Consider the following 19,675-nt stretch of genomic DNA (forward strand, 5'->3'; position numbering starts at 1 on the left):
CTATATATAACGCAAGGCCATAGTTCATTCAATACCCTTGCCCATGCTTGCCACCACCAAGTTTTCCATACGTCTTATGCAAACCAAAGGGTATCATTGTGGGTGGCCCTACTGCTGGCGACAATGGGCACTCCCGAGCCGCCCGTGTAGCGCGGCCTAGTCACGTCTAAATGCCATAACGTTCAAACCCTCAGGTCATGTCGCCGCACTAGGACTCTCATTTCCCTCCCCTCGCCCGCCCCCCCTCAACGCATTATCACCCTCTTCAATCAACGCGCCCACTTCCTCCCCGCCCACCCCCAGCTCTTTCCACCGCACCAACAACCTCCTCGGCCGTTCCCATTCCTGGCTCGCCTCTTCCACCTTCCCCTCCCCCACCAACCTTCTCACCCGCTCCGGCACCTTGACCACCTCCCTAGCCAACTCCCTCGTCCTCTCCCTCCTGTTCTCAGCATCCCCATCCCCTTTCCGCTTCCCCTCCTCCGCCGCAGCAGCATCCACCTCCCTCCTCAACTCCTCCCTCAACCCCACCGCCACCCCATAAATCCCATCCACCACTTTCTCCAACGTCCCCCCATCCCCCACACTCTCTCCAACCCCCCCACCACCACCGATAACAACATCCCCCGGCCCCCTCGCCGCCCTCATCCGCCTAATCGTATCCGTCGCCGCAATCAGCTTACTATAATTATCATACACCAACGCCTTGCGCTCGGCGTCCAGCGCGCGCATCTCGCCCAGCACGCGGGCGTGGGTGCGCAGCAGGTCGGCGAGGGAGGCGGTTTGCAGGAGGTGGGCTGTGTAGGTGGGCGCGTCGAAATGCGGGTTGTCGAGTTCGTTGGGGATGGGGGTGGTTGTATTTGGGTTGGGGAGGACGTCGTCGGGGTGGGTGGTGATTTCGACGGTTGGGGGGGAGGGGAGCGGTTTGTTGTTGGTGGTGGTGGTGTTGCGGAGGTTGTAGTACTCGCGGAGGGCGGCGCGGTTGTTGCGTTTGGGTTGGGTGGTGGTGGTGGTGGTTGTGGTGGTGGTGGAGGAGGAGGAGGGGTTGTTGGGGTTGGGGGAGCTCGAGGTGGAAGCTGGGGCGTCGAGGCTTGGGCGCGAGGAGGAGGTTGGCGTGATGGAGGAGTTGGTGCGCCGTGGGAAGGGACCCGGGCGGTCTCGAGGGGAGGCAATGGTTGACATTGTGGTGGTGTGGTAGTTGGGGGTGTATTGTTGTCGGGGGTTGTCGATAGGAGCTAGTGTTCAATTATTGTTGTTTTTGCTGGAGGTGGTTGAAGCTGACAGTTGACAGTTGACAGTTGACGCTCGAGCTCGCACAAGTGGACCTCCCGCTGCTGGCCGCGCTAACAATCCGGGGAGATGCCGCGCTGCAGGGTTCTAACACTCCACTAAATTTCAACATCGCCAGGCACAGAGCGGCACGCCAAGCTTCACTGCCGTTCATTGTTAACTGAGCGAGTTAAGTCGAGAGTCGATGATTCGGCGGATTCTAAAAAGGTGTGTTCTTCTGAAAAGATTATAACGAGATTCATTAGTGCTAATACGACGAGGCGTATTAGAGGATCATCACTTTTCTTCCCAAATTTATCTCGACTCCGGATCGGATCTCCAAAAGGAAGCACATTCACAACCCAGTTCTCAACCCGCACCAAAGAACAACCCGCCCACCCCAGCACCTCGTCTCAAACTCACACAAAACCCAAAGCCATCACCACTCCAAACAAAACCACACCCACCACCAAAACCACCCCTCCAAAAATGGACATCCCCACCCAACTCCAAACCTCCCTCTCCACCACCACCCACCCCCTCCCCTCCCTCCCCTGGCTGCGCGCCCTCTGCACCCCACGCACACCCACCAGCCCCCTGCCCCCCCTAGCCTCCCTCCTCGCCACCGCGCGAACCCGCCTCCTCTCCAGCGACCTGACCGCCCCGGGCCTGCTCGACGCGCGCTGGGCGGCCACCCACGCGCTGCCGCCGCAGTTGGCCGCTAGCCAGGCGGGCACGCGCGAGAGTAGGCTGGCGGCTGATGTGGTGGTGCAGGTGCTGGATGTGGAGGATGTGAGTCGCTCGCGGTGGGAGCAGGCGGAGAGGTTGGAGGCGCTGGCGAGGGGGGAGGGGACCAGGGGGAGGGAGGTCGTGAGGTTGCCGGTTGGTGGGGGTGGTGGTGAGGGTGAAGATGGGGATGGGGATGGGGATGATGGGGAGGGTGTGGGTGGTGGGCAGGGGCAGGAGGGGGGAGGCCAACAGCAGCAGCAGCAGCAGCAGCAGCAGCAGCAGGCGGGGGGCGGCAGCACCAAGAATAGCACGCACAAGCTTGTGGTGCAGGACTGCAAGGGCCAGAAGGTCACCGCCATTGAGTTGAAGAGGGTGGAGCGGTTGGCGATTGGCAAGACATTTATCGGGGAGAAGATTCTGCTGCGGGCTGGGACGGTGATTGCGCGCGGCGTGGTGCTGCTGGACCCGGCGCAGTGCGTTGTCCTCGGAGGCAAGGTCGAGGCGTGGCATCGCGCGTGGGTGGACGGCCGGTTGGCGAGGTTGAAGGAGGCTGTTGGGGTGGAGAGGCCGGCATAGTCATGGAAAATAAAAGGGATACACGGGCGATGGGGGATGCATGGATTGTGTGGGATTTGGGCGGCACAGGAGTTTATGGGTTTTGACACCTTAGATACCCCATTCCGTCATCGCGATGCTTTTTACAAAGGGAAAGCACCTGGCAGGGGCTGAATAGAGAATTGAATGGCGATCCAGGCCCCAAGGCACCGCATCCGAGTCCATCGATGTATTTGCTTTGGGAATATTTACTATGCCCTTGGCTCGTAGACTGTGTGTGGCAGGAGCGAGAGCCCACGACACCCCCACGTATCCTTTGTTCCAGAAGCTCTGCTCGAGACGTTCATTGTAACTAGACGAGGATCTTCGACTTCAGCATTGGGGAGGCACGGACGTATATCAATTGTATGTATGTGCATGGTTATGGCGTTCATGAATGTACCCGCGAGCGCTTGTTGATCTTACTACTATATAGATCAACATAGGAGATCCGCAATCCACGTTGCAAAGTCAAGCTGGTGGCATTACACTTGTTGACTGATACACGCCTGTCCATGGTGCGGCACCCGTCTCATATCTACCTGTCTCAGAGATCCCTTGTATAACACAGTCTCGAACCCCGCGCAGGTGGGTGGAATATAACGCCGTGCTACTTAGTCATGAGCGCCGCAGAGTTCTTCTTCCTCACCTTGACACGCTGCTCTACATGAATTCCACCCACACAACCACAAACAAGACCCACTCATCTACCCCTTAACAACCTCCCCCAACGCCAACCAACCCGCTTTCTCCCACGGCGCGACCATCACCGCCTTCTGCGCATCCACAGCGCGCCCCGTCCCAGCATACGCCCTCGCCAGATCCCCCGCCGCCAAATCCCCCCTCGGCGGCACAGCCTTCAGCGCGACCCTCAACGCCATCTCCGCTGCGCTCTGCCCCTCCTCACCCCCACCCAACCCGCCCAACTCCGACCACCCGTGCGGCAGGTGCGGGTGGAACATGACATCGGCGCGGGCCTGGTTGGCCTTAGCCTCCTCCGGGTCGCCGCCGCCGTCGCCATCGCCGCCCTGCCCAAACGCCGCGATCGCGCGCAGCACCTCACCCAGCTGGCGCTGGTCAGCAGGCGAGACGCCCTCGTCGCTAGCCCGCAAGCTCTGCAACTCAGCAACCACCGCCTCCAAGCTCTCCTCGTCTCCATCCAGCAGCGCAATCACCCCCAGCAGCAACACCGACTGCACGTGGTGGGGCACGCGGTCGATGACGTCGAAGAGGACCTCACGCGCACGCTCGCGTGCGGCGTCCTTGCCCGTGGCCCACAGCACCTGGGCCAGCACACAGGCGACGTCCGGCTTGCCGTCGGACTCAGCGATGGCGGCGTCGAAGCAGGCGACGGCGTCGTCGACGGCGGCCTGGTAGTAGCGCGCCAGGCCCATGGTGACGTGCGCGCTCAGCCGCACGCGCCGGCGCTCCTCGGGCGTGAGCTCGCTGTCGGCTTCGTCGCTGCTGAGTTGGACGGCGAGTTCGGCGGCCTCGGCGGCCTCGGCGTGGGAGCCGGTCGCGAGGTGGGCGCGCGCGAGGTCGGCTTTGGCGATGGCGAAGCGCTTGAGGGATTCTGGGGACTCGGTGACTTCGTAGTCGGACTCGACGGCCGCGCAGATCTTTTCGAGGGTTGAGACTGCGCGGTCGTGCTCGTGGTTGCGCTCCTGGAAGAGGGCCGAGAGGTGGCCGTAGGCGAGCTCCTGCGGGTTGAGACCCTGCAGCTGGCTGAGCGCGAGGATGGGCTGGATTAGTGACGTGACGGGGAGGTCGGCGGGCGACTCCATGATGTAGTCAAACATGGACACGGAAAAGTGCCGCCGGCTTGCTGCCGATGAGCTCTCGGCGATGTCCATGGCGTGCGTAAACAGGCCTCGCGCTTCCTTTTGGTCGCCGAGCAGCAGAGCCACCAAGCCTTGCCCTAGCCATGCGTGGGCAAAATCAGGATCGGCCGACTGCGCTTTCGTAAAGGCGTCGTTCGCAAACTGAATATCACCCTGGATCAGAGCTAGCGTACCTAGATTCGTCCAGGTATGGGCGCCGCGCTCGTTCAGATGGAGGCTGCGGACAAATGCGTGCTGCGAGACGGAGGGGTTGATGCCACTGGTCACGACTCCGAGAGCGTTCCAGAACTCCGAATTGCCTGCCTCGAGCTCGATGGCCCGCTTGAAGCACGCGATAGATTCCTTCAGGTACTTGGTAGCCTTCTTTCTCAGCCGTATGGGGAGACACATGTGGGCGCGGTGCTCCGCCCAGCCGAGGTTGTAATATGCGACTGACTGGGCGTGTAGATCGTTGGCAGAAACTTGGATGGCGCGCTTGTGGGCGAGGATCGTGGCATGCAAAACCTTTGCTAGCTCGCTCCCAATCATGCCCTCGTCCGGGTTGACGCCATTGCTGGCGGCTCCAATTCCATTGCTGGCGGCGCCATTGCTCGTGGCGCCATTGCTGACAACGCCATTGCTGGCAACACTATTGCTGGCAACACCATTGCTGGCGGCTCCAACTCCATTTACCGCAGCGGCATCTAAATCCTTGGTACTAAAGAGTTGCTGGACAGTGTCCAGCGGGAACTCAGACAAACGACCTTGGACGCTCGAAAAGAGCGAGCAAGCATCGGCCACGGCCTTCCAGAAGTTAAACGTCTCCTTGATCTCTTCCGGAGCTTGCACTGCGAAGTTGAGCGTCTCCACGGCAAGGTCAATGGACTTGCCAAAGAAGCCCTTATCCAAGCTGTCCAAGGCGTTGTCCACTGTGGCCTGCATCAGAGAGATCGCCGCGCCGGCTTCGTCAGGGCGGCCGGCGACTACCTCGCGGTAGAGGTTAATAGCCTCATCAAAGTCGCCTAGCTCACGGTTGACATCAGCAAGGATGAGCTTGGAGAACCACGTTTCCCCAGAAATATTCCCATCCGCGGCCTCTTCCAGCCTTTGCGCGTTGAGGATGGCTTTTGTGGCGGCGATGTAGCGTCCAGACCCGTGGTAACTCTCGCCCAGCCCGACCCACGAGTGGTAGTCATCCGGTCCTATCCGGAGGGCTGCCTGGAACGAAACGATGGCCTTGCGGTAATCCTGTTTGTTGAGTTCCGCCACACCCAGCGCGGCAAAGGGCCAGCTGATGCCCTTGCGTTTCGAGCCCGGCGGCGGCTTGACTTTGCCCGAGTCAACCACTCTCTGAGCGACAAGCTCGACGCGGTCCCAATCCCCATCATCTGCAAAAGACCTGGCAAGCCTCTCGGCAGATTCGACCTCAGAGGGTGAGAGCTCGACCGCCTTTTGGAAGCACCTGCGGGCCCTTTTCTTATCTTTGGCATAATCCGCGTAGTACTTCCCCAGGCTGGTGTAGGCAGGTGCGTAGTTGAGGTTGCTCTTGAGGGCGTCGAGGAAATAAGCATAGGCGCCCGACCGGCTCTTCCTCGCCGCTTTCGACGTATCGATGTTCCAGATACAGTAACCGACGCGGTACTGGGTCTGCGCGAGGAGCTCCTTGTTTGTCTGACCCTTCTTCGTAAGAAGCGGGAGGCAGGCTTCCAGCTCGGCTCGGCTAATGTCGAAATCCCCTTTCAACGCCTTGACCCAGGCAGCCTCAGTCCTGACACGGAGGTTTTCGGGGTCACGCTGCAGGGCACGTTCCAGGAAGTCGATTGCCTCGACATACTCCTCTTCCTCCTCGTAAATCAAGCCCACACCGATCATGGCACCCGTAGAAGACGGATCATGGGCCAGAACTCCATCAAACAAAGTCTTGGCTTCCTGGTGGTTGCGCGGTGACTGATAAAATACCAGCGCTGTCCCCAGGTACAGAGAAAAGGCGTCCTCGGTGTTTCGGAACACCAACCCGGTTTTGGAGCGCTCCGCCTTGAGGTGGTCAAGAGCCTTGCGCATGAGCTCGACGTTGCTCTCATGCTCCTCAAGATACTGGTAGTATTCACCGGCTAACCTAAGTGCGAACAGCGAGTCGGCGTTGCTAATGCCTTCCATAATCATCAGCAGGCGATCCTCCTCGGTGAGCGGGACGTAAGTCGTCGGTGCGCCTCCCGCCTCGTCGTCCTCACTCTCCTCTTCGCTTTCCGCACCAGTAGCAGCCTCGGGTGCCTGTGCGGGCTCCTTGGGGAATGGGGAGATGGCGCTTGTGAGGAAGCTCATGATGACCCTGTTGAGGTCGCTGTCGGGAAAGAAGGTGCAGTATTGGCGGAGCACGGTGACATCCCAGTCCACAATATTCTTGTGGTCTTGCCAATTGATGGCAATATCCCACGCGAATTTGTATGGGTTGTTGATAATGACCATGTCGTTTGCGAGTTTCTGGACGATGGCTGCCTCACGTTCCTTCTGCTCGCCTGGCGGCCACGCAACGAGCCGGTCGTAACAGTACTGCAGAAGCTTTTCCTCGTACGCTCGACGGATGTCGTCATCGGTGGTCCAGTTTATGATCTGCCCGTAAACGTAACCCAACCTACTCTGGGCGTAGACCTCGCGTTTCACCTCGAGAGTTACTTCGCTAACCCGGGCGCCAATCCGGGTGCGCCGCTCGCCGATGAGAGTATTGATTCGCTTCTTTTCCTCCATCTCGACAATCTCGGCCTGGATGTGATACGTCTTGGCCGGGTGGGGGACGCGGCCCTCCAGAGCTGGGTAGATGGGACTCTCCGGTAGGATGAGATCCAGCGCGTCCACATACTGAGCTCGCTCGCCCTGTGTCCGTGCCTGGTCGACGAACTTATCGACCACATCTTGGCATTTGTACATTTCGTTCGCATCTCGAAAGATCTCGGCCAGCTTAAGAGCGGCGTGCTGATATTGCTTCAGCTTCTTGCCCCGTTGCCGCTCGTATAGTTTTATTAGGCCTTGCCAGGCCTGCGGGTCACTGGGTTTGAGCCTAGTCGCAGCAAGGTATGCGGTCTCTGCCTCATCAAGCTTGTTCACCTTGTCCAGGGCAAAAGCGAGAAAGACGTGTCTGGAAGGACGTCAGCGTTTCCGGTCGAGCACTTCCTAACCCAGCCCGAGTGTACCTACGCTTGGTAGTTTTTGGGATCTTTCTGGAAGACATCCTCCGCCGCTTCGATGGCCTCGTCCCATTTCCGCTGCTTAAGTGCTTCGTTAATGCCCTTAAGCAGGGCTTTGGTGCCCGACATGGCGTTGGCCCAGGATGGGATCGGTATCCCTTTGACTTAGGCCCAATCCGAATTTGGGACGGTGGAATGTTGAGCAAGAAGGCGCAGGTTTGTAAGGGATCGATGATGTGTGATGGCGGAGTGGATGAAGTCGTGAGCTTGAGAGCTTGAATTGAACCTGAAGGTGGGGTTGTTTTATTCAACTTGGCTCAAAACTTCAGATGAAGTGAGAGCGATCAGAAAGAATCCGAAGACAAGGACAAAAAAAAAAAATCCTCAGGCGAGATCAATCAATTTCTAGCGCTTGATAGTTACTCGGTTCTATGAGCTGAACACAAGAATGATGACGGGCAGTGTTGGCCTCTGGATGTCAAAGTGAACCTTCGTTCTAAGCTGTGGAGCACCATTCAAGGATTACAGGGGTCCAGCATGGGCCCTGGAGCACCCCGCCGGACGTCAAGTCTCCGAGCCTCCGGTAGGCCCCCGGCAGTCCCCGGCAATGTCTTATCGCTCTAAGCATGGAGCCTTATCGCAAAAAATCCCCAGAAAAAGTCGCGACGGCGTTCTTTTGCTAGAAGCTCCAAGTCTTCTGCGCCTTGCATCGTTCGGCATCACCCCCCTTCGCAACCATGGATTCGGCCCCAACAAAACGGAGAAAGCTTGACCACACCCAAGATGGCGCAGAGCTGGCCTTGGAGTCAGCCGCTTCAACAGGCGTTTCCAGGTTCAGGGCATTTATTCTCGAGGCCGAGGAGCTACTAGACTCGGTGCGCCTGGACTATGGAATTGCTCTCGAGGGTGCCGACAGTCTTTTGCATCGCATTAAAGGTGTAATTGAGGGCATCAAGGCCCATGATGCACTACCGGTAGGATATTTAAATTGGACAGTGTCCTAACGTGACTTGCGCCTGCTAACTTGCCCCAGCTCGTCCAAGCCGCCTCCAAGCTCGAGAAGAAACACAAGATCAAAGTCCCCTTCCCCGATCCGCGTCCCCAAGAGAATTTCAACTACAAGGTCGCCTTCGCAAAACCCGCCCAGTTCAACGTTGTCGGCAGCTATGTCTCCAAGACTATGGCCAAGACGCAAAAAGACTACGCCGTCGACATGGTCATCGGCCTCCCCGAGGAGATTCTACAGGAGAAGGACTATCTTGACCTACGCTACTTTTACAAGAGGGCATATTACCTAGCCGTCGTTGCCGCTGCTCTACGGAAGGAATTCGAAAGCGAGGCTCGACTGTCCTACGAGCACCTCAACGGCAACCCCCTCTGCCCCGTCCTCGCGATCCAACCGAATGCTTCCAAAACAGAAGAATCAGCAAAGCCGGGAAGTAAGGGTGCTCTGGACTTTAGGATACGGATTATTCCATGCGCACCCGACGGATTCTTTCCCAAGGCAAAGCTCCATTTGGGGGCTAATTTGGTTCGCAAGAACCGCGACGATGACTCGAAACCATCTCCCGAGCCCACATCGTTTTATAACTCGACAGTCATTGCAGAGAGCTGCTACTTGCCGTACCTCAAGGTCTTGCGGCAGGCCGAGAAGAGATGCGCCGCCTTTAAAAACACCTGCATTCTGGGCCGCATCTGGCTGCAGCAAAGAGGATTCGGAGGGGATATTTCACAAGGCGGTTTCGGCCACTTTGAGTGGGCGGTGCTCCTGGCTCTCCTCCTCCAGGGGGGTGAGAGCAAAGGCCATGCTGCTCTGCCTTCGTCCCTCAGTAGCACCCAGCTTTTCAAGGCCGTGGTCCAGTTCCTGTCGGTGACTAATTTTGCTGAGAAGCCTTGCGTATTCGGTCAGGGGGGCCCAGATCTGAAATCACATTCCGAAACCACCCCTATCCTTTACGATTCCGCAAGACAGCTCAATCTTGCTTTCAAGATGGGGCCTTGGTCGGCCGCGCTGCTTCATCGACATGCTAAATGGACCCGGAGCTTACTCTCCGATAGCACCGCTGATCAGTTCAGCCCTACCTTCATCCTCAAGACAGACGTCTCATTGCACAGCTTCGACCTGATTGCGCGGTTGAATATCGATGGGGCACTGGAGGAGACAAGCGCAGACTCCCGGGGACCAACATGGCAGACCGGCAGCAAAGTCTACCAGACGCTAAAAAGGGCACTAGTAGACAAGGAGATGGGAGAAAGAGCTCGCCTAATTCGCCTTCGGACTCCAGCTCACCAACCATGGCCTTTGGCGGCGGAGCCCAAGCCTCGAGGCAAATCGCCGCTGGAGGTCGGCATTCTTTTTGACCCCGTCAACATGGCACGGACGGTCGACCGCGGCCCGTCTGCCGGACCAAGCGCCGAAGAAAAGGAAGAGTGCGAAGAGTTCCGCAAGTTCTGGGGCGAAAAGTCTGAGCTCAGACGCTTCGAACGCGACACTATCCGAGAAACACTCATTTGGGCATCAACGACTCCTTTTGACCTGTGTGAGGAAATCCTACGATACGTCCTCGGCCGTCACTTGCGCATTGGACAACTTCACAATGAGATCACCGTTTTTGGCGATGGGCTACCCGACCTGCTCTCCCTGAAACCCGCCGACTCTGCGTTGTTCAACGTGGCCAAGAAGGCGTTCGGTGCCTTCGAGCGCGATATTCGGGACTTGGAGGATCTACCCCTCCGTGTCAGGCAGATAGCGCCCATATGCCCAGAACTCCGTCAGACATCGGTCAAGCCCCCGACTTTCGGATCGTCGAAGTCGGGACCCCGGCCGTTGGAGTGCGTCATTTCATTCGAGGCATCTGGCAAGTGGCCGGAAAGCCTTGCCGCTATCCAACGGACCAAGATTGCCTTCCTTCTGATGATTGGCAGCCTCCTGGAAAGCAGCAAGCCCGGTGAGATTAAGACGCACATCGGGCTTGAAGACTCTAGGTACGAAATCGAGAATCTCGCCTTCTTGGACATTATCTACGAATCCGGCCCGTCGTTCCGTCTGCGGATACATAGCGATTTAGAGGAGGCGCTTCTGGAACGTCAAGTCAAGGATAAGACGGCGGAGCAGTATCTTCGGCAACGAGCCACGACCCTCCTCGCGACATTCAGGCGGTTGTACACCAACCTGCCGTTGCACAACCAATACATTTCCACCTGCGCCACACGCTTCCCAGTCTTGTCCCCGACGATTCGTCTCGTAAAGCACTGGTTCAATGCTCACAAGTTATCATATCACTTCACCGAGGAATTCATCGAGCTAGCAGCCCTCCATGTGTTCCTTACGCCATATCCCTGGGACGCCCCCACTAGCGCTAGCACCGGCTTCATGCGCACGCTATTGTTTCTCTCCCACTGGGACTGGCGTTCGGAGCCCCTCATCCTCGACACGAGCGCCGAGATGACATCCGCAGAACGGACCTCGATCGCGACCCGTCTCGAAGCCTGGCGCAAGATCGACCCCAACATGAACCACACTGTCCTCCTCGTCGCCACCGCCCAGGAGCCCAGCGGAGTCGCCTGGACGACAGTCGACGGCCAGGCAAAACCCTCCAAGGTGGTCGCGGCACGGATGACATCCCTCGCAAAGAGCGCGTCCCGCCTCATCAGGGAACAGGGCGTGGAGCTCGACTGCCGGCGGTTATTCGTGCCATCACTGAAAGAGTATGACGTGCTCATCCACCTGAACAGCAAGGCGCTGAAGGGCACGCTGAAGACGTACGCCACGATCGACCCCGAGCAGGGGGACGAGGAGGACGCCGGCCGGCCCAAGTTCAAGAACCTCGACGAGCGGACCGGCCAGGACCCGCTGCCCCTGGCGCAGCACCCCGCCGAGCTGTTCCTGCAGCAGTTGAGCGCGGCGTACGGCGGGCCGTTGGTTTTTTTCCGAGGCGCGGTGGAGGATAACACCATTGGGGCGATCTGGAACCCTCAGATGCAGAGGCGGACTTTTAGGGTTAATCTGCCGACTTCGTACAAGCCTGCTGGTGGGAAGAAGCGGGCGAAGGGGGATGAGGATGAGGATGGCGAGGAGGAGGAGTTGGTGGATGTCAACAAGGACGCGATTTTGTCGGAGATTGCGAGGATAGGAGCGGATTTGGTTGAACGGATTGAAGTGAAAGGTGCATGAGCGGTTGTTGTTTGACAAGTGGGTAGTAATGATCACTCCTGGATAGGAACTGTCACAATCATGATCTCGCTGGTACACCTCAATCTAATAATGGTCATGAGTGAATTCCATTTCTGGTGACATACACCAGAATGCCTGGGATATGATCATGTTTCTTCCTAACCTCGTATCTCGTTTAACACAATTATTCCATCCAGTCAGTACTCCTAAGCTTTGGGGGGCGGCATAGACGTCGCGCCCCAGTGTCTAGTGGTTCATCGAAGGCGCAGCTAGTGGACCATGGCCTCCTGCTTGTGGACCGTGGGCTCGGGCTTGTCAACCTCCATCTCGTCGCCCTCGGCGGCCTCACCGCCCTCACCGTCGACAACCTCATACTCTTCCAGCAGCTCATCCTCACTCTCACCCTCAATATCGACGCTGCCATCCTCAGAGAGCTCGTCGTCCTCCGCGACGTTCTCGCCCTCGCCCTCGGGGCCCTCAACGCCCTCCATCTGCGCGTCCTTATCGGCGGATTCCTCCCCGTTGGCCTCAACAGCCTCGGTCTCCTCCTCTTCAGCAAGCTCCTCGGCGCCGTACTCGTCCTCGTCGGCGACCAGGTCAGCCTCAGGCTGCTCGGGCGGGAATTCGGCGGGGGCAGAAGCCTCGGAATCCCTGTGGGGTATCGTTAGTGCCCAAGATCAACCCAACAAGGTACCAAAACAAAACAACAACAACATACCACTTGATGGCAAACCTAGTCACGCGAGGCTTGTTGGCAAGAACATTACGGCGGATCTTCTCGACGTCAGGCTTAGCGGGCGGCTCGTCACGGAGCTCGTCGCTCTCGTACTCGTTGTTGACATAATAGCCGACGCGTACGAACTCGCGCCCGTCGTAGGCGCAGGTGAGCAGGATCACCGTGACGCCAAGCAGCTCGTCGATGGGGATGCGCTTGGTGTCAGGCGGGTCCGCCTCGAACACGAACTTGTTGATGCCCACGGGGATCGGCCCGACCAGCAGCGAGTCCAGCTCCTGGTCGTAGTTGTCCGACTGCGCGGAGCCGACGTACGTGAGCTTCCACTCGAGGTCTGTTGGCGGTGTGGGGGATCCAGGTTAGTATTATTCCTCGAGATGGTTTTTGTTTCGTGATACGATGCTAGATGCCTAGCTAGGGAGGGATGATGGGTGGGTGAGGGGAGCGGTGAGAACGAACCCTTTTGGAGCGGCTCTAGACACTCGAAAGTGATCTCGAACTCGTACTTGTCGGTAAACTTGGCGGGGTTGTTGATCACATTGACCCCGAGAAGGGAGACGACAGACATCTTGGTGGTGGGGTGACGATGTTGTATCGAATGACAGTCAATAAATCAAGAATTTTATTGAAGATTGGTTGTTGCAAAAAAAAAGGTTGCAGTTGCAAAGGCTATCCGGGAGCTCAAGCAGTTGGGGGAGCAAAAAGACGGTGGTAGCAACAGCAAAGAAAGGCGGTGTTTGGGGAAAGCGCTAATGCCTAACTAAGGGAAAGGCGTGTTTTGTTTTGCCCCTTCCCGCTCAAAAATGGGCCTGGCGGCTTTTGAGGGGTTGCTGAGCAAAGTGGACGACTTTTTGGGGCCTTTTCATGCTTGTGGAAGTTCAGGTCCGTCACGGTCTGGCAGGTGCAGGGGTTCGGGTCGCGTAAATTGAACGCAGCCCAGAACGCGTTGCTGGCGCCCGACTTCTGTGGAGACCCACATTGAGAATTTGGCCACTAGATGTGGCGGGACGCAATCATAATCCTTGTATGCCGCCTCACCTGAGCCACATCACTTGCTTGTTCAGGTCCAGAGCTGCCCGGCTGGCTGGCTAGACCTCGTTTTTCCTTCGAACCTCGAATCCGCTGCGAGCTGCACCAGCGAACCACAATAATTAGCATCGCCGGCCTTTGAATAGGCACCGACCGTGCAATAGTGGATAATATTCCCACATCTATTCAACGCACCATTGCAATTATTACGATTGCTCCTAGGTTTCTTTGTTGTGTGCTCGGATCTTTATTCCACCACAGCATGCCGCAATCGCATTGCCCTTCACACTTTAACTAGAACAGTGTTCCGGAATCACGAGACACGACTTTCAGCGAGCATTCCTTGCATTGCACCACCTATATCCACAACTCGACTGTCACATCCGCCGTATCAATCTTCCAGCATTGATTGATTACCAGCTTCACGATAGGATCTCGGCACTCGACCTCTCTCCCTTCACGACGATTGACCCTCAATCCCCGATACCGACAACAATCTTACCATCACAGACGGTTCCTCTAATCAGGTGCGACTCTACTGTCTGGAGGCATCTACACGACGCCCCGCTTCTCGCGACCGAGCCGATCTACCTCTCAAGACACAGTCTTTTCACACAATGGCTGACTACGACCCCGCTCATCAGAGCGGTGCGTGGGATGAGAATGGGGATTATGAGGTGACAGATGGAAGCAGCAATCAAGAGAATATTCCGCAGCATAGCACCGATCAAGATGAAGCAGAGTATTCCGTTGATTCAGCCCAACATGCTCCCGGTGACGTCCCATCTCCTGATGGTGCCACCGATGATGTGGGTGACTACGATCCAGCATCGGTCACAGCTGCACCAGCTCCTGGCACAACGCTTCCGGCGGCTGCGGATCAGGTCCCCATCAGGCCTTCACCCCAGCGCGCCACCAAACAGAAGCCGCGGACGGCAGGAGGCTTCCTAGTGGGAGACTCTGATTCTGAAGATGATGAAGAGGCACATGAGGCGCCGGTTCTTGCATCAGGTGGTTCTGCTCCAGCTGCTGCATTGCAGTCTTCTGTCCCACATCCCCCTCTCCAACAGAATCACATCACTGCCAAACAAGCTTCAACCGCCCCTTCCATTGCAGACCCTACTCCCCAGGTGAACGCCGATGTTCCTGCTGGCCAGCCGGAAAATGGCGACGCTGCTACAACTCCAGTTACGGTTAGCCCAGTCGTTGTTGACAGGATCACTCAGCTAGAGAGCCGGGTCAGCGAAGATTCTCGTGGCGCCATGGATGCGTGGCTGGCGCTGATCGCCGAATATCGGTCCAAGAACGACATTGAGCAGTCAAGACGGATCTACGATCGCTTTTTGACTGTCTTTCCCCAGGCTGTAAGTTTGAGAAACACAAGATATAGTATACGACGCTGAGCTGACTTTCTTTTTCCCAGGCCGACGTATGGGCCGAGTATCTTTCAATGGAGCTTGATATGAATAACTTCCCCGAGGCCGAACTCATCTTCAACAAATCCCTGATGACAACGCTGAATGTGAACCTATGGACCAAATACCTGGACTACATCCGTCGGAGGAATGACCTCAACGACAGCAGCGGCAATGCCCGCCAAACTGTCTCGCGCGCCTATGAATTCGTTATCGACAACGTCGGCCTGGACAAGGATGCGGGCAGGATCTGGGCCGAGTACATTCAGTTCATCAAGTTTGGGCCTGGCACAGTCGGCGGGAGTCAATGGCAAGATCAGCAGAAGATGGATCAGTTGCGCAAGGCGTACCAGCGAGCCATCTGTGTGCCGATCGGCAACGTCAACACCCTGTGGAAGGAATACGACCAATTCGAGATGGGTCTCAACAAGTTGACTGGCCGGAAGTATTTGGCTGAGAAGTCGCCTTCGTACATGTCAGCCAAGAGTGCGAACACGGCCCTGGATAACATCACCCGAGGTCTCCAGCGAACAACGCTCCCCCGTCTCCCGCCCGCTCCTGGTTTTGACGGCGACCAGGAGTACATGGAGCAAGTTGAGATCTGGAAGAAGTGGATCGCTTGGGAAAAGTCGGACCCTTTGGACCTCAGGGACGACAAAGACCAGCCTGGTCTCTACCAAAATCGCATCCTCTTTGTTTACCACCAGGCCCTCATGGCCCTCCGGTTCTGGCCCGAGATGTGGGTTGATGCTGCCCAGTGGTGCTTCGACAACAACATCACATCCAAGGAGGGCAACTCAACCGGCCTCGAGTTACTCACCAAAGGTATCGAGGCAAACCCCGAGAGCGTCTTGCTCGCCTTGAAGCATGGTGATTATATCGAATCTACTTACCCCATCGAGGAGAACGACGACGCGAAGATCGCTCGTGGAAAAGCCGTGCGCTCTCCCTATAACAGCGTCTTGGACACGCTTTACGGTATCGTCAAAAACCTCAAGGATCGTGAGACTGCCGAAATTGCCCGTATCGAAGAGGCTGCCAAGGCTTCTGGTGAAAGTTCCAGCAACAGGGCAGGTTACGATGACGACGATGAGGATGATGTTGAATCCTCAGACAAGGGTGCAAGAGACAGCAGGACCAATGACCAACTCCGGGCCATCAGGCAGGGGTTCGCGGCACAGACCCAGTTGCTGTCACGAACCATCTCATTCGTTTGGATTGCCCTGATCCGCGCGATGCGCCGTATTCAGGGCAAAGGCAAGCCGAACACAGAGCTCGGCGGTATGCGGCAGGCGTTTCAGGATGCGCGCCATCGTGGGCGCCTCACGAGCGACGTCTATGCGGCTGTCGCGCAGTTAGAGTGGACGATCTACAAGGACCCAGCAGGAGGCAAAATCTTTGACCGTGGTGCTAAACTATTCCCGGAGGATGAGGGTTTCACGCTTGAGAACATCAAGTACCTCCACTCTCGTGATGACTTCACCAGTAAGCATCTGACCTCCCTCATTTCCCTGAATGCTAGCTGACTTTTACAGATGCCCGTGTCCTCTTCGAGACGGTCGTCAATCGTCTGACACAGAAGCCCGAGCTTGTGCACAAAGCTAAGCCTCTGTATTCATACTTCCACAAGTACGAGTCACAGTTCGGCGAGCTTGCCCAGATTGCCAAGCTGGAGAAGCGGATGGCCGAGCTCTTCCCTGAGGACCCAAAGCTTGCTCACTTCACTGCGCGGTATTCGACCGATAAATTCGACCCTATCACCGCTCGGATCATTGTATCGCCTGTCACACAACTCAGACCTAAACTCTTGATGCCGTCGATCGAGCAGGGCACCTCCCTCCAGAACTCACCTCGGCCACCGCCGTTTGCGACCCGTGCTAGTCCCGCGCCTCAGTTCTTGCCTGCGACAAACTCCCCCAAACGACCATTGCCCGCCGATGACTTTGATGAGCCACCGCGCAAGATCCAGCGCAATGATTTTGGCGAGTTCCAGCGCGGTGCTTCGCCGCTTAAGGGTGCCGCCGGCCGCCGCTTGGACCAGCAACGCCGGATGCAGGGCCAGGGCGTGACCTCATACACCACTACCCCAGCTCCCATCGCTCGGGATATCACATTCCTCATGGGCCAGATCCCCCGAGCGGAACTTTACGATTTCCATCGTTTCGACCCGACTAAGGTGACTAACCTCCTGCGCGAGACTGTGGTGCCCGAGTACTCGACGTGGAAGAACTCCCGCCAACCTTCGGACCATCCCAGCCAGTTCGGGAGCTACCAAAATCGCGACTCCCCTGCCCCTATTGGCCGACCTCTGAGCCCATATGTCGGAGGAGACGGAGCCCGCGGCCGCATGCCGCCTGCTTCCGCTGCCCCGTACAGACAAAGCTCTATGCGGCCAGGTTCCAGCGGCTCCTACGAGCCCCCTCCGGCCGTCTACGCCCAAGGCCCGCCCCCGCCTCAAACGGGATACGCCCAACCGCCGCCAATGCAGTACGATGGCGGCGCCCCCGGCGCCTGGCCGCCTTATCCGCCTCTTCCCACTGCGCAACAAGGCTATGGTGGTCCTCCGCCGCCGCACATGTATGCCCAAGCGCAGCCACCACCCCAGGGAGGCTACCCCCGATATCCGCCGCCCCCTTACTAGGCGGCTCTCGTCTCGATTTCAGCATGCCGCACTTCCTCTCGCCGATGATACCTACCGTGAGCCGGCTCCTTTATGGAACCCGACACAGGAAGGTCTCTCTGGATGCTTAATTCTCCCACGCGTCACGGGTGCGACGCGTATGAGCTGAGAGTTGTTTACGGTTCTAGGTTTCCCTCGGGCCCAGCATAACGCACCACACCAGGAAGGGGTTCTGGGCGTGCTATTTTCGACCAGCTTAAGGTCGCTTGGCTTGTAATATCATCTTTGCTGCTTCTCGATGGTTTGACGAGGGTAGCAGAGAGTTCTTTATGTATGTACAAGGAGGTTGGTAATTATCTGGCAGGCTTCATCATGGTTGGTTTCGTGCACCTGGCGTTGGGAAAGATGGTCTTTTGAGGCGGTCACTGCTTATTTCTGCTGGTTGAGCATTCGAGGCGTGTTGATGGGCAGGAAACGGCTCTGGTCGACTTGCCTTAACATAGTTAGTTACCTATAAAACAGCGAATGAGACGAGGAAGATTGGCTTCTCTCACATACACGTCTTCCTAAGCCCAAAAACGATTGCTTCGGGGGTTATTTGTGCCGACCTGGTCGTATTCCTTATCTTTAATACTCCAATAAAGTCACAGAGTGAGGGTGACATATAACCAACCCCATGGCAGGTCACCACTAACTCTCCTCGAACTTGGTTTGCAACTATCCCCACCGGCGCAAAGCAGCGTTTGACATCATTCCCTAAACCGGGTAGTGAAGGTAGGCAATTGATGCCATGGTTGGTGTTCGTAACCAACATAAGTAGAGACGCAAAGCAAAGCGAACAGTTTTGGAATGGAAACAACTAGTATCTGCCGTGCTTGATGAGACAGGTTTGTTACAAGGACTTGCACCACTTTCTTTACTTGGCCCAACAATCGATGCTTGTATTCGGCCGGAATAAATATGTTGGCCGTGACTCTAGGATTAGGTACCTCCCTTCATGAAGTGACTTGGTGGAAGCAAGATTTCCCGAGCTTTCCTTCCCTCTACCACTTCCTCCATCCCATTTCTACCAACGCCGCACTGCAGGATTTCTCGAGGTAGCCCTAGCCTGGCTGTAAAGTCCTCCCAGTCACCTGGGGTATAAATTCTTTCGCAGGCCACCCGATCCCCCTCCTCTTTTCTTTCTCCCACTCCTTAAACACATCATCTCCTTAACTGGTATCAACCTACCTTCGGGTATTTTGAGCCCAGTTACTTGGTTTATTGCCTTCATCACTCATCAACAAGTACCTCAACCACACCGCAATCAATAGGTAAGTAATCAGATCTCATCACCTCACCCGCGTTGCACCTTGCACCTCTCCCTTGCCATCTACGACGAGATATCGCAAGCCAACCCGCATTTGGCCGTTTCTCGCAGCAATTATCGGTCTTTCCCCCCATCCTTTGCACTCTCACTCCTCCACATCATCGAAACGAGCAAATCCATACACCTTCCCCAGAGCTCCAGCCAAATCGCAAACCACAAACTTGAGCCCCCCAAACAGGCCGGCTTGACTGGCATCACTACCCCGACATCACACAGTGGAGGGTTTTCTCTCTCCAAGCCTTTCCCTTCTCACATCCTTCGAACTTCATTTTCCATATTTCTCGCCTCAACTCGAGGCGGGTTCTTGGACCAACTTTCGCCGGATCGACGACACCCACTCTTTCTTCCACTTTCACTTCCACTTCCACTTCCACTTCCATCTCCATCTCCTTTCTTCCTCAACCTAATTCTATCTCTGATTCCCGAAGTACCCTTCTCTTCCACACTGCAGGCGACCACGCAAAACTCACTCGATTGACTTGTTGCAGGTAGTTCAGCCCATTTTCTCACCGCGCGACTATTCGCTTTACCGATCATCCTCTCCTTCCTACATCCTACCAGCGCCTGATTCAACTTTTAAAACTCCTTTCTAACTTTGACTCGAAGCTAGTCAATTAACAAACAAATTACGAAACTTGATCGGTAAGTTCATATGGCATCAAAACTGCACTCTCATTCTGCATTCCCCTCGGCCTGGCTTCCATGATTCATTCCCTCTATCACCCGAGCTAGCGAGACTCA

The 19,675-nt window shown here is 56.7% G+C and overlaps 6 protein-coding genes across 6 annotated transcripts; 3 read left to right on the forward strand and 3 right to left on the reverse strand.

Annotated features, from left to right (window-relative positions):
• Positions 1 to 33: 33 nt before the first annotated feature.
• Positions 34 to 1,301, reverse strand: F5144DRAFT_539805 (Vps51/Vps67-domain-containing protein). The gene has a single exon (XM_066787132.1). It carries the CDS (start codon positions 1,180 to 1,182, stop codon positions 196 to 198), a length of 987 nt encoding a protein of 328 aa, XP_066640282.1. The 5' UTR covers positions 1,183 to 1,301; the 3' UTR covers positions 34 to 195.
• Positions 1,302 to 1,758: 457 nt separating this feature from the next.
• F5144DRAFT_495226 (uncharacterized protein) lies at positions 1,759 to 2,574 on the forward strand (the record flags this gene model as incomplete). The annotated part of the gene is made up of 1 exon (XM_066786086.1): positions 1,759 to 2,574. One exon carries the CDS (start codon positions 1,759 to 1,761, stop codon positions 2,572 to 2,574), a length of 816 nt encoding a protein of 271 aa, XP_066640283.1.
• Positions 2,575 to 2,957: 383 nt separating this feature from the next.
• Positions 2,958 to 8,090, reverse strand: F5144DRAFT_632881 (uncharacterized protein). Its single transcript, XM_066792516.1, has 2 exons — positions 7,605 to 8,090; positions 2,958 to 7,545 (listed from the first exon to the last, which is right to left on the reverse strand). Exons 1-2 carry the CDS (start codon positions 7,721 to 7,723, stop codon positions 3,300 to 3,302), a joined length of 4,365 nt encoding a protein of 1,454 aa, XP_066640284.1. The 5' UTR covers positions 7,724 to 8,090; the 3' UTR covers positions 2,958 to 3,299.
• Positions 8,091 to 8,257: 167 nt separating this feature from the next.
• F5144DRAFT_632882 (Nrap protein) lies at positions 8,258 to 11,858 on the forward strand. The gene is made up of 2 exons (XM_066792517.1): positions 8,258 to 8,568; positions 8,628 to 11,858. The coding sequence occupies exons 1-2, from the start codon at positions 8,332 to 8,334 to the stop codon at positions 11,766 to 11,768; spliced, it is 3,378 nt and encodes a 1,125-aa protein (XP_066640285.1). The 5' UTR covers positions 8,258 to 8,331; the 3' UTR covers positions 11,769 to 11,858.
• F5144DRAFT_539816 (ASF1 like histone chaperone-domain-containing protein) lies at positions 11,859 to 13,403 on the reverse strand. Its single transcript, XM_066787133.1, has 3 exons — positions 12,961 to 13,403; positions 12,487 to 12,835; positions 11,859 to 12,419 (listed from the first exon to the last, which is right to left on the reverse strand). Exons 1-3 carry the CDS (start codon positions 13,067 to 13,069, stop codon positions 12,038 to 12,040), a joined length of 840 nt encoding a protein of 279 aa, XP_066640286.1. The 5' UTR covers positions 13,070 to 13,403; the 3' UTR covers positions 11,859 to 12,037.
• A 744-nt stretch (positions 13,404 to 14,147) lies between these two features.
• On the forward strand, positions 14,148 to 17,734 carry F5144DRAFT_496418 (uncharacterized protein; the record flags this gene model as incomplete). The annotated part of the gene is made up of 4 exons (XM_066786149.1): positions 14,148 to 14,894; positions 14,954 to 16,430; positions 16,481 to 17,145; positions 17,276 to 17,734. 4 exons carry the CDS (start codon positions 14,148 to 14,150, stop codon positions 17,732 to 17,734), a joined length of 3,348 nt encoding a protein of 1,115 aa, XP_066640287.1.
• Between the last annotated feature and the right edge of the window lie 1,941 nt (positions 17,735 to 19,675).

Source organism: Chaetomium tenue (genome assembly GCF_020726465.1).
Source record: "Chaetomium tenue strain MPI-SDFR-AT-0079 chromosome Unknown F5144scaffold_6, whole genome shotgun sequence".
Classification (NCBI taxonomy): domain Eukaryota; kingdom Fungi; phylum Ascomycota; class Sordariomycetes; order Sordariales; family Chaetomiaceae; genus Chaetomium; species Chaetomium tenue.

Excerpts from the sequence above, each read along its gene's own strand:
- F5144DRAFT_632882 (XM_066792517.1), top strand. The coding sequence starts at position 8,332 with ATGGATTCGGCCCCAACAAAACGGAGAAAGCTTGACCACACCCAAGAT. Across the intron at positions 8,569-8,627 it reads AGGCCCATGATGCACTACCG|CTCGTCCAAGCCGCCTCCAA; the intron begins GTAGGATATTTA and ends AACTTGCCCCAG.
- F5144DRAFT_632881 (XM_066792516.1), bottom strand. The coding sequence starts at position 7,723 with ATGTCGGGCACCAAAGCCCTGCTTAAGGGCATTAACGAAGCACTTAAG. Across the intron at positions 7,546-7,604 it reads GATCCCAAAAACTACCAAGC|ACACGTCTTTCTCGCTTTTG; the intron begins GTAGGTACACTC and ends ACGTCCTTCCAG.
- F5144DRAFT_539816 (XM_066787133.1), bottom strand. The coding sequence starts at position 13,069 with ATGTCTGTCGTCTCCCTTCTCGGGGTCAATGTGATCAACAACCCCGCC. Across the intron at positions 12,836-12,960 it reads TCTAGAGCCGCTCCAAAAGG|ACCTCGAGTGGAAGCTCACG; the intron begins GTTCGTTCTCAC and ends CACCGCCAACAG. Across the intron at positions 12,420-12,486 it reads ACTAGGTTTGCCATCAAGTG|GGATTCCGAGGCTTCTGCCC; the intron begins GTATGTTGTTGT and ends GATACCCCACAG.
- F5144DRAFT_539805 (XM_066787132.1), bottom strand. The coding sequence starts at position 1,182 with ATGTCAACCATTGCCTCCCCTCGAGACCGCCCGGGTCCCTTCCCACGG.